We start from the raw sequence: 13,704 nt of genomic DNA, 5'->3' as shown, positions 1-13,704 counted from the left end.
TTCTTTATTTTAAGATAGTTAGAAGGGAATAAGGGATTATTATGGTAGATATAGGAGTGTGTATATTTCTTTTTCGGTGTATTCCATTTGTGTGTGATAAGAAATGAGAGACATCGTCATTGTTTTTATAGACTGCGCGCCATTAGTATTCGTACTGTATGGGATTCTACGTTCATAGCAGTAGTGCGGATGTTTTTTGTAATGCATGGGCTTTTGAGGCGTAATTACGAAGCAGAGGCCAAGGAGACAATCGACGTTGCCTAGTTAGTGTCTTATTGTTATGCAATGAAGGCAGATTATACGGGGAGAACGAACTACGTATCTGATATTTATGAAGCCAGATGTGCACAAAGTTATAAGGAGGTTCCGAATCGCAGGGTTGGTTAGACGAAGGCTCGAGGAGCCTGGATACAGATATAAATAATTAAAAGGGAACAATGGAAGACTGCGTTATTTAAAGGAGGCTAGATGTGCCCATATTTAAGACGAGAGGGGAGATATGAATCCGAGTACTGCCAAGTGAATGGCATGAATTTGCCTTAGAGTTATAAATGATGCTGCGCATATCCAAATGAAAGAGAGGCCTTGTCGATGTGAAGCTGAGTGTTATAGAGAATATTGACCACGGATTATTTTATGAAATGCTAGCAGTGGTTTAACTGCGAAGATATGGGAAGGGACGCTGGTCTCAAGAAATGAAAGTACAGCATTGTTACGTGAGCCATCTGTCGAGTGTAGTTGAATGAACCGGCTAGTTCCGTGTTAATGTGAAGGCCGTCCGCAGTGTTTAGTTCGCTCGGGTCTGTATACCCTGCGTTCCATTATCAACCAGGGAGACGTTTTACTAGGTCACAGCTGTTCCGAGCACAAGGAGAGGGGCGTTGGCGACACGCCACCATGTGTTAATTGGAGACACAACACAGCGCATATATTTTATTAGTGTGATCCCAATAAACCATGATAAGAAGTGTATCTATTTATGTGTTTTATTACAGGTTCCCATACGAGTCATCTTATTTGCATGTGTTTTTATTTCAGACGTTATCCTAGTCTTTTATGCTGTTTCAGTGTTCGATTTATGTGTCTGGTGTTTGTATTTTATTTATTTTTGATGTGTGTGTCAACGTCATCTGCGTTGTGTAATTTTGTTCCTAATTAGCTCGAAAGCTAAAGATTGGTTGTTAGCTTCTGTGCTATTCAATTTGCGTATGGACGGGCCGTACTTTCGAGTCTGTATTAGAGATAAGTTAGAGAAGCATTGGACTAGCCTTGATTAATGATTTATTTCACTTATTAATGTTGTGTATATGTAAATAATGGATCAAATACTAGTGTGATTAACTTACTACCGCAGGTATTGAAAGGCGTATTCACGAGCGAGTCCGTATGGGATTAGGACATAGAGAATGAAGTTTGCGTCGTCCCGTTTCGTAATGTAACCATCCCAAGTCACTCCATAGTCAAGTGTTCTATTTAATTCAGTCCGTGACCCGCTTTTGTAATTTTGTCTAATGTAAATGTAATACATAATGTGCGCGGCATATTTTTGTTGTCTTTCTTGGCCATTTGGCTTCGTTGTGTTTATTTTTGTGATATTGTCATTTACGTAGTGTGAATATATTAATGCCTTTTGTTAACAAATCCATTTTTCCGTATTTCTATCTCTTATTCACGTAGTTATGTACCCGTGATCCTGTCTATATACCAATAGTGTTTACCTCATCGGAAGGTTAGTTCTCTTTGCTTCGCCCATACATTCTACGAACGGTTACCACGCGCTCTTATCGCTGAAACTGGCATATTTCGAGGACAGGAACGGTGCAGTATATAAGGGCTACGATAAGGTGGTAATTTTTTCCGTGATATTGCAGTAAGACTTGAAAGGGAGGTATCCACATTGCATCGGTATTGGCAACAATGGTCACGGGAAGGCACTATCCCATGAAGACCAGGGTCCGGCCACACACGGACAACTACGGGGAGGAAAGACTGCCGTATTCGCTGCATGGCTGTAGTCGATCGTACTGCATCTGCAGCAGCCATTAGAACCGCCGATTAACACAGAAAACTGTAACAAATGGATTACTTTAGGGACAGCTCCGAGCCAGACGTCCTGTAGCGTCCATGCCATTAACTCCGAATCACTGCCATCTGCGACTTAAGTGGTGTCAAGCCAGAGCACATTGGATGGCGGAGTAGAGATCTGTTGTGTTCTTAGATGAGAACCATTTCTGCCTTGTTGCCAGTGATGGCCGCAGTTTGGTAAGGGAAACGCCAGGTCGGCGCTTGGAACAAAGTTCTCTGCGGAGTCGACACACTGGATCTACACCAGGATGGTCTAGAGAGTGATTTCCTTTGATAGCTGAAGAACTTTCGTCACTATTCCAAGAAGCTTGACAACGGATTTGTACGGCAGACCGGTGATTGAACAGATTGCGGTACCAACCATTCGCGGTATTTAAAGGGGAGTTTCCAACTGGATAACGCCCGTCCTAATACCGCTGCTGTTACCCAAAGTGCTCTGGAGTGTGTCAACCAGTTCCTTGGTCTGCGTGATCAGCGGATCTCTCGCCCATTGAGCACGTATGGGATATTATGGTACGACAAATTTAGCATTATCCAATACCAGCATTGACCTCTGCTGATTTGACGGACTAAGTGCAACGGACGTGGAACTTGATCCCACAAATTGACATACGGTACTTGCATGACACAGTGCATGCAAGTTTGCACGTTTTAATTCAGTATCATGGAAACTACAGGAGTTATTAGTGTACCACCGTATCACATGCCTACTCGCGCGTAACAACCTGTGACCTGAAAATCTGATTTAAAAAATCATATGTTTGTTATGTATGTACAATTCGTGTTTTGTATATGGTATATGGTGTGATTCCCTTTTTTATACAATTTTCTTTACGTCGTACCGGCACAGTTAGGTCTTATGGCGACGATGGGATAGGAAAGACCTGGGAGTGGTAAGGAAGCGGCCGTGGCCTTAAGGTAAGGTCTGGTGTGAAGAATGGAAATCATGGAAAACCATCTTCAGGGTTCCCGACAGTGGGGTTCAAACCTACTATCTCGGGGTTCGAACACATTATCTCCCGGATGCAAGATCACAGCTACGCGCCCCTAACCGCATGCCAACTCGCCCGGTGGGATTCTATTTTAATATCCCCAGGTTTGATTATTTTATTAATACTATTACTTTTATTACTGTTAATATATTTCCTTTCTTCATCTTATTGTTATCATTATTACTTTCAAAATTTAATAGTAGTTATAGTTAATATTAACTGTGTTTAGGTTGGGACTGGTTGTGTAAGATAGGGAGCATATCCCTAATATTGCCAGGATAAATAAAAAATATAATTATTATTGTAGTGAAATGGAGATAAAAATTGCAAAACGTAATGCAAAATTTAATATCGTGTTGATAGATTATTATTAGTATTATTCCATATTCCATAAGTACTTCTTCCAAGTCTTGGAATTTCCACGGTGTACTCTAAAAGCATTGTTACGTTTTTTGTGAACATGAGGAAACTTCAATAATGACTAACAGAGGACTATGGCTCCTTTTGAACAAAATGGTTACGACAAATGATACTTAATAGGTGGTAGCTGCAGCAGCTCATGTAACCTCATTTTTATCTTATTTGTTTGTTCTATGTTGTTGACCTGTAAAACACGCCTCAATTACTATGTGAACACCAAAGACCAATGTCCGGCTCCATGGCTAAATGGTTAGCGTGCTGGCCTTTTGTCACAGGGGTCCCGGTTTCGAGTCCCAGCGGGGTCGGGAATTTTAACCATAATTGGTTAATTCCGCTGGCACGGGGGCTGGATTTATGTGTCCTCTTCATCATTATTTCATATTGATCAAGACGCGCAGGTCACCTACGGGCTCAAATCAAAAGACCTGCATCTGGCGAGCCGAACTTGCCCTCGGACACTCCCGGCACTAAAAGCCATACGCCATTTCATTTTTTCACCGAAGATTAATAACTCTAATCTTCTTGTTGTAAAGTGTTCGTATTTCTGACGTGAATGATTTCAAAGATTCGTAAACTTAACTTCATCAAGTGCTTTATATATGTGCAGTTGATAAATGTAGATAAGATTATCAGCAAGAAGTAGATTACGATCATACTGGTGAGGCTCTCCACATGACTGTGTCACAAGTGCTGAAGACCATGAAGGTTGTGCAGACTGCAGCAGTTGTTCTCCTTTGCCTATGCTGCTCTTGCTCAGGTGAGTAGGCGTGTTTCCGTGCACCAATATTTCTGAAGTATTTTGCTTCGGTTACCATTTCCTGAGACTCTGAGTTCAATGACATTTAACAAGATCATATTAATTTGCTCTGTAGCAACTCTAGTGCATGCTCAAGCACTCCTTTATTAACATCGCACCAACGCTGGGACAGGATAGGTTTAGAACTGGGAAGGGAGCAATCATGGTTTTAATTAAGGTATAGCCACAGTATTTACCTGGTGTGAGAGTAAGAAAAAATGGAAAACCATCTTCGGAACTGCGGATGGTTGGTTTTGAACACACTATCTCCCGAATGTAGACCTAAGTTTGAAGCATCGCGGCCCGTACTGCGTAGCCAACTTACTCGGTGTGAGTACACACTAGTCATGGGATAATCGAATACAAAATAATCACTTATTCCATTATTCGATTATATTACCCATCCGGTTTTTTTCGATTATTCATTCGAAACTCCATTAGAATCAATGAGGCAATCGACTAGTGCATTTTCCATTCCATAATTTTTTCGATTATTCATTGGGAACTGAATCGAATGAATGAGACAATTGAATATAGAATACTTTCGAAATAATGGAATGAAAAGTGATGTTATTAAGACAGATAATTCACTCATTTCGTTTCAAAATTTCGAGATACGTTTGAAAAAAAGGGCGTATTTCTATTTTTCATCAGAGGTCATCTATTCCCTTATTTCAATCGATTATCCATTCGAAACATTTAAACCGAAAAATTGTTTCATAACGCATTCGAATATTCTATGCGATACGACTGAATGGTATTTGAAACTCATTTCTTTATTTTATTCGATTATCATATCACTAGTAGACACTGTACGACAACCTGTTTTATTGCCAGATATTTGGTGGTAGTGCATGTAATTGTACTCAGGACTATAATAGGTAACCCAGAATGGAACTCTCTCAGCATTTGCTACCTGAGAGGAGTGGACCACACACATAATAGTCAGCGTTAGCGCTGGGATTCGATCATTGTATCTGTGAACGAGGTAGCTTTCAGTCCGGTAGAAGATCGTCCCTAAACCATTTAGTTATGAAGGCAGAAGTGTTCCGTCGAACAAAACACGTTTTTCACTTTAATTATTCATTGAATTCTTATAGTTTATTTACTATTTGTATTCATCTAGTTAACCATATATTTATTAGCCAGGTTAGTCCGACTCGTTGGCTGAACGGTCAGCGTACTGGCCTTCGGTTCAGAGGGTCCCGGGTTCGATTCCCGGCCGGGTTGGGGATTTTAACCTTAATTAGTTAAATCCAATGGCACGGGGCCTGGGTGTATGTGTTGTCTTCATAATCATTTCATCCTCATCATGACGCGCAGGTCGCCTACGGAAGTCAAATAGAAAGACCTGCACCTGGCGAGCCGAACCCGTCCTGGGATATCCCGGCACTAAAAGCCATACGACATTTCATTTCATTAGCCAGGTTAAGTGGGTCAGGCTGTAGAGCGCTGGTCTTCAAGCTCTAGTTGGCGGGTTTGATTCTGATTCAGTTCTGTTATATTTTAAGGTTCTCAAATACTCCAGCCTCGTGTCGGTAGATTTACTGACCCGTAACAGAATTTCTACGTATCAAAATTCTGACACCTTGGCCTCTCCAAAAACTATAAAAGTAGTTAGTGGAACGCAAACCAACAGCATTATTATTAGGTTTTACTGATAGCTCCCTCTGCTGGGCTGTTGTAGAGTGTCGGCTTCCAGATCCCAAGATCAGAGTTCAAACCAGGCAGAGGTAGTCGTATTTTTGAAGGACGGAAGTATATCATTCGTATCTCCGTATCGTACGATGTCTGCATGTAAAAGATCTCTGTTTCACATCCGGTGTTAACCGTACAAAATTAATTAAATCAAAGCTATGGATCACCCAGAGATCTGTTTCTCTGTCATATTGTTGAGTAAAATGGAATGTTGAAATTGACCTGCAGGCTGCCTAAATGGCATTCAATAAAATGCCTGCTCAGGGTGGCTGAGGCTATACGATTATTATTCTGTTCTGGATGTTATTGGTCCAATAGTGGACTGAAGTTAGCTAATGTAAGTTCATTTGTGTATACTTTTTTAGGAAATTCAAAAGGCTAAATGAATTACTATCTGGGTTTCGATGAGAACAGTAAATAGGAAAGAAATGTTTTTAAAACTAATGGCCTCCTCTTAAATTTAATTTTCTTAGTGAAATCACTTGTTTCCTTTCTCATGACATTGGAACTCTTCCAGTCCCTCTAGATGGCAGATCGAACCTCAAGATAATAAGCAGAGCTGAATGGGGAGGTAGGCCGCCTGTCGCAACAGACCCTCTGGGAGAATCTCCTACGCCTTATGTAGTAGTTCATCATGGAGGCACCAAGAACTACTGCTTCACGGAGCAGGATTGCTCTCAGATAGTTCGCACGTACCAGAGTTGGCATATGGACAACAATGAGTGGTATGACATTGGCTACAGTTTCGTGATCGGTGAAGATGGGCTGGCGTATGAAGGCCGAGGTTGGGACCGTCTAGGTGCTCATGCACCGGGGTACAACAACCGCAGCATCGGCATCTGCATCATCGGTGACTTCACAGGTACGTACTAACATTACTTGGAACAGTCTGTCTTTACTATACCTAAATGCCGCAACAGCAGAGAGGCAAGTATGGGTTTTGTTACAGCTCATTTTCATCATCTTCCTAAGGGTCTGTGCTCGTCTGTGGGCTATTAGTACCCACCAATACCACACGACAGAGCTCGCCGAAAGTGGATTCCACTTCCAGTGCACAACCATGTAATACTTCACAAATAGCGTGTCTTTTCCAATGTACAGGTGCTCAAAGAAAGAATAAGAATATGGTATTGTGTAAACCTGTAGATATAATGTTTGTCATAGCTATATGCAGAGTTTGTACCTACATTTCAACGTTGAAAATGTCAAAATGGGAAATATTTCCTATCAGTTAACCATAATTTGCAGTTTAAACGAAATATCACTCATAGAAGTTGAAACAAGAAAGCCATTCGTTTCGTACAATCAAGTGGATATCTTTAGACTTCTCAAATCACATAAAATAAAATTTCTCTTGGAAATAGACAAGCTCTACGCACAGATGTCTTTACGAAAACGTAAAATTGTTAAAGAGTTAAATAAAGGCAACCAGGTTTTGGCTAACGTGGCGTTTGATATCATGACCGCAGCCGCCTTGGCGACAAGCTAGTAACTATAAAAGTAAGCCCGCAACCTATTTACTATGTTAATGTGGAAGGCAACGGGGGCACAACGAAAGGATATGAAACACCAAATGCATAATGAATCAAGTATTCTAACAACGTACACGCCACTCTAGTGGAGAATACACACACTTTTGAGTTAAAGGCTGTGGAACATCGTTTAATTTGTAAGTTTTTAACCAACCATTTTTTCCAGTACAACAACAGGTAAATATTTTGTGAAGATATCTGTATAATAGTTATCTTTTTCAACGACACCGTCCCACATTTATGTGGAGTTTCGCGAGCACGCAAGCTCAATTTCTGACTTGACTTGGGGTTTAAGACGAGATGCCCATCCTGATGCCACGGAGTCGCTGGAATTCGAACCTTGAAAGGGGAGTTCACACGAACTACTACTACTACTACTACTACTACTACTACTGCTGCTGCTACTACTACTAACAACAACAACAACTTTCATCCAGTACCATGTGATGAGGTACGGTGGGCCTCCTGGCGGATGATGCCCTCTCTCAGGCCAGGAGATGTGTTGCGGTGATTTGAGGTACGGAGAAGGTGAGACAGGAGCGGCCGTGGCCTATAAAAGGAAGTGCCTCGCCATTCGTCTTACTGAGGAGAATGGAAAACCACGGAAAACCATTCTCAGGACAGCCGAGGGTGGGACCAGCCCCTCCACCTCCCGAATGTAGACCTGCAAAGCTAGTAAAACCCACCACTGTTAAGTCGACGCCTACTCTACTCGGTTTTGCGATTGCATGAAATGTGTTGCCCATATGAACTTGGAGCATGTGTAGGTAACAAATACTCAAAACACAAATGCCATTGTCAGTTACAAATATTTCAGGTTCCATTCATAATAGACCACGTCTAATATTTGTCAATAGACGGGATAAGTGGTTGAGGCGCTGGCCCTCTCTCCCCAACTTGGCAGGTTCGATCCTGGTTCAGTCCGGTGGTACTTGAAGGTGCTAAAAATACATCTTCATCGTGCCGGTAGATGTATCGGCACGTAAATGAACTACTGCGGGACAAAATTTCGGCACCTCGACCTCTCCGAAAACCTCCAAAAGTAGTTAGTGAGACATAAAAACATTATTATTATTATTATTATTATTATTATTATTATTATTATGTTTATAATTGCAGTCCCTTTATTGATTTAAATATTTCGTTAGAAATGTTTCAGAATAATCAATAATTATCGTATATCTTTTGTAGTCCAAATAGGCATCATCCGAGGTATGTGATAAAGCTGCCGGAGCGACATCTATTTGTACCTGTATCAGTATATATATTGTAGATGTGATGTATGAGCTTCACAACCAGTTAATTCTCCTTTCGTGACGAATCAACTGGGGAAGCTGGACACTCAGTTTAATCTGCGACCGATTACGTAGCGAGACAGTTAACAGGAGAGAAATACAGCTGAATTCATAATCTGATGATGATGCTTGTTATTTAAAGGGGCCTAACATGTAGGTCATCGGCCCTAATGGTACGAAATGAGACGAAATGTAATGACAATTTATTAGTTCAAAATTCATCCACTGACCAGAATTCAAAATGTAATGATGAAAAGTGAGTAGATGAATATGAATTTAAAATAATCAGAGGATCCAACTCACAATACTGAAAGTTAAAAATAATTCCAAAATCGATCCACTGACTAAAATTCAAAAAGACGACGACGAACAATGATTATGAATTTCAAACAATCAGCAGATCCGACCCGCAAGGCCCTACCTTCCCAGAAACTGTATTAAAAAGTAGTTTTACCGACCAAGGGACTGCTTCCAAACACAATCCTGAATCGATGATGCTTGATGCTCAAAGGGATCCAAAATCCATATGAACGGCCGCTAATAATGCTGCTTATTGCTAATAATGACGAACCATGGTATTTCTCATGTTGCGGTACTGATTAAAAGTAGCATAGACTCACGGTATTTCACACATTATGGTACTACTCAAATATTATACGTCGCACAGTTAACGCAGACCTATGGTGTTTCTCACATTGTCGTGTCCTCCCAGGGACTTGAACCCAGGACTGCTATTCCCTCCGAGGATCGAACCCAGGGAACGTAGGAGGAATAGCTGTACCTGATGTATTAGGAATTAGCCTGTCATAAGAGGCTAGGAGTCAGGTATAAGCATACCTAATAGGCGTACCTGATAATAATTAAAAGATGTAAAATAATTATATTCATGGAATTGAATAGTCAGTAAGAGTGGAAATCATGTTTCTTGCATGTAGGAAATCTTGAGTAACAGAGAGAAGTTTGTCATACAGGATGTGACTCATGTTGACAGGGCATGGTTCAGCAGCATAGACGCATTAAGAATATACTAGAAGGGTCTCTTGGATACAGGCCTCTGATTGGCCAGAATCACGGAAAGTTAGGCAGTCACGTACGCAGGTTACCACAAGCTTCGAGAACATGGGGTGTGGCCCCACGAGGCTATATAAGGGCAAGGAAGCCATTATTCAGGGCTTCTACTATTCACTTCGCGGACCAGTTGTCAGCAGAATCCCTGCCGGTCGGTAGGACGATTACGCAATCAGTAATAATAATAAGTATTATATACTTCAACGGACGACTAGTAGACAGACGTCTCGCTCAAGACTTGCCAACATTAAGTCTTTATTTCAATTGTACATAGTGTACATATTGTAGTTAACCTTCAGTATCAGAATATATTAACTTCTTGGGAATCCAATTCTTCGTCTTCCTCCTGATCTGCACCTTAGTTGAAACTTCCCAACCTATACGTTCCAACCGCTCGGGAACGATCCAAACAATCTTCCAACCAATCTGACCTTTCCTAAGAGCTCACCTATAAGCTCAAATCCTGTCTGTCACGACAACATAATGGCGCCACTCATAGGCAACGCAAACCCATGGTGTTCGCCACATAGGTGTACTGATCACGGGCGCCGGTATTCCCGTGGTGTTCCTCACATATAGGGTGCTAATCACAGGCGACGCAAACCCACGGTGTCGCTCATACAGTGATACTAATCACAGGTACTGTAAACCCACAGTTAACCACTCTCTGCTGCTACTAATCACAAAGCTATTGTGTATCCAACATAGTGGTACTACTCGCAAGTAAAGGCGACATACTTGTTCCCCGTGTGATGGTACTAATCACAAGTAGATTCATGGTTCTAATTCAATCATCCCTTGGTCGCCCCTTTTAGTCGCTCCTTACGACAGGCAGGGTATACCGCGGGTGTATTCTTCGTCTGCGTCCCCCACCCACAGGGCGTTCAACGTGATTGAAGGCACGGTGGCAACAGACGATTGCAACACATATAGCCAGCACTCAATAGACTACAGTACATCCAAGAATATGATTACGCAGAAGATAATCTGCCAGAAGGAACCGATTACAATCCAAGTGCCGATCGAGACCATGACGAAGAAATGTTAGGAAGTGATGGAAGTCAGCCATTCATTTTTCTGCTAAGTCCACAAAAGAGGAAGGAATGGGCTGATCATTGCGTTTCAGGATTCTGGGAAAGCGAAACGATTGAGTTTCAATACAGTTCATAAATAATATCGTATCGCGCAAGACACACATGATCTACGGGTGTCTACGTCACTTGGAAGAAAAAGGATAGGGAAATCGACGCTCGAAACTTCACATAATTGACGATTATGTGGCTGGAAAATTCACGGTCGCAAATGCAATAATAATAATAATAATAATAATAATAATAATAATAATAATAATAATAATAATAATAATAATAATAATAATAATGGTTTTACATCCCACTACCTAACTTTACGGTCTTCGGAGACGCCGAGGTGCCGAAATTTTGTCCCTCAGGAGTTCTTTTACGAGCCAGTAAATCTACCGACACGAGACAGACGTATTTGAGCACCTTCAAATACCACCGGACTGAGCCAGCATCGAACCTGGCAAGTTGGGTTCAGAATGCCAGCGCCTGAACCGTCTGAGCCACGCAGCCCGGTGGTCGTAAATGTTCGACGATCTTCGAAATTGGTGTCTGGAAAAGCTCGAGAAAATGGACTCAATAGGTTCACTGCATCAATCGGTAGATGGGTGGCAATGTTCGCAGACACACATTTTTGGCTCACGGCGATAACAAAATGTGTAACAGCTAAGACCTCGGACAAAGAAAGTGACGTAACTAAAAGGTACAATGAGTTTTGTAGTTATGAGATATCCTTAATGAATACCATGCAGCGTAACCATATAAAATACCGATCGAAGAGGTATACGAAAAGAGCTTCACTCATCGCGAACTGTGCATTTCAAGGTAGTAAAATCAGTAAGAAGCTCGGTGTGGAGTGAGCATTCGACGACTCGTACCTGCACCATGGAACCCGTTATTGCACCTAGTGGATACGCGTTTCCAAAGATGCTGGTGATTTATCAAGAATGTAAGTATCACAACACATGCTGAAACCACAAATCTGGTTCAGGTGGCTTCGAAGCCCATCCTACTAACGAAACAAATCATGGCGCAGATCTTTCAAGATGTCTTCTTCCCACACGCAGCGCAGAAGTCTCCTTTTCTGCTTGACTCACTCGGCATAATGGCGGGACAGAACGCATATAAGTTGGCATCAAACCTAACGACATGATATGTACGTTGAAGGACATCCCACTTGGGTGCACATCTTCCCTTCAGCCTCTCGATGTGCAATTATTTTCTTCAGTTCTAGGCGGTGCTGAAACGTATGGAAGATCATATTATCCTGAACAACCTTCAGTTCACACCATCAACGAGGGATTTCTTTTCATTTCTCATGTGCATTATACATAATCAGTTCTTGTCTCCCGTCTTTGCAGGTTTTGTTAGATGCTCATGGGCAATATCTGGATATTATGACTTCAGACACCAGAGACGGATATTTTGACGTTGAAACACAATGTGTTTTAGAAGACTGTCTGAGGCAGGCGTTCATGAAGTGCTCATATTGTGATTAGCAACTATGTTAGCTGCATTTTGTACTCCAGCGACACGTTCATCCTGAATCTTTTACCATGAGCCACCAACAACCCATTTTTTGAACTCGGTACGTGAATATATATATATGACCGCGAAGTTCAATGTAAATGATGATGACACGGAAGTTTTTGTATATTTGCTTCTACACATTATACACGCTCACATGAGCCACAACTTGCTTGCAAACATGATCGTAATTTGCGCGAAGTGCCGTGCGAGACCCGAGTTGGGAATCCAGTGACCAGCTCAAAGTGTCAGAGCGCACCCCATCTGTGTATAGTACTTGTATGTATAAGCCGACCTCTGTGGCACAGACCGTTATTAATAATGTTATGGCCGGGCTGAGTGGCTCAGACGGTAAAGGCGCTGGCCTTCTAACCCCAACTTGGCAAGTTCGATCCTGGCTCAGTCCGGTGGTATTTGAAGGTGTTCAACTTCGACAGCCTCGTGTCGGTAGATTTACAGGCACGTAAAAATACTCCTGCGGGACTAAATTCCGGCTCCTCGGCGTTTCCGAAGACCGTAAAAGTAGTTAGTGGGACGTAAAGCAAATAACATTATTATAATAATGTTATTGACATTATGTCTCACTTTTACGGATTTCAGAAACGCGAAAGCGGTGGGATTTTCTACCACAAGAGTTATTTTAGGTTTCATTAAATCTACCGACTGGAGGATGGCGTATTTGAGCACCTTCAAATTCCACTAGACTGAGCCGGGATCGAATCTGCCATCTTCGGTTCCTAAACTCAGTGCTCTATAGTTTGAGTCACTCAGCCCCGCTGTCGCTTAGCCATTCTGTACTTATTCCTAAGGTAGCGGCTTCAATCCTGGCTGAGGTCGGTGGCATTTGAGTGTGTTTAAATATGACAATTCCGTGTCGTTCGCTTTCTCCACGTAAGAGAAATTCGGGCCCAAATCTCGATATCCGGGCTTACCTTTTAAAAATGTACATATTGAATCGTAGTTCAGCATTTTAAATCTGTAGATATTGAAGGGAAGTTCAACAACAACATTTTAATAATAATAATAATAATAATAATAATAATAATAATACATATAAGACATTTTTCTGAGAAGAACGTATATTATATATTAAACAATGTTAACTTCAGTAGTAGTCCTACAACAGATTTTGCTACAGTTTTGGTATTATTATTATTATTATTATTATTATTATTATTATTGCCTTCGCTGGCAATATCTAGTGTTCACAGT

The 13,704-nt window shown here is 41.5% G+C and overlaps 1 protein-coding gene across 1 annotated transcript in view; it reads left to right on the top strand.

Annotated features, from left to right (window-relative positions):
- LOC136863714 (uncharacterized) overlaps positions 1-13,704 on the top strand; it is a 252,551-nt gene that overhangs the window by 235,238 nt on the left and 3,609 nt on the right. Inside the window, exons 14-15 of the mRNA XM_068226054.1 lie at positions 4,123-4,254; positions 6,509-6,853. Coding sequence (XP_068082155.1) covers positions 4,123-4,254; positions 6,509-6,853 — 477 coding nt within the window. The remainder of the gene's footprint in view (positions 1-4,122; positions 4,255-6,508; positions 6,854-13,704) is intronic.

Source organism: Anabrus simplex, chromosome 2 (genome assembly GCF_040414725.1).
Source record: "Anabrus simplex isolate iqAnaSimp1 chromosome 2, ASM4041472v1, whole genome shotgun sequence".
NCBI lineage: Eukaryota > Metazoa > Arthropoda > Insecta > Orthoptera > Tettigoniidae > Anabrus > Anabrus simplex.
This window is presented reverse-complemented; position numbering and strand designations above follow the sequence as displayed.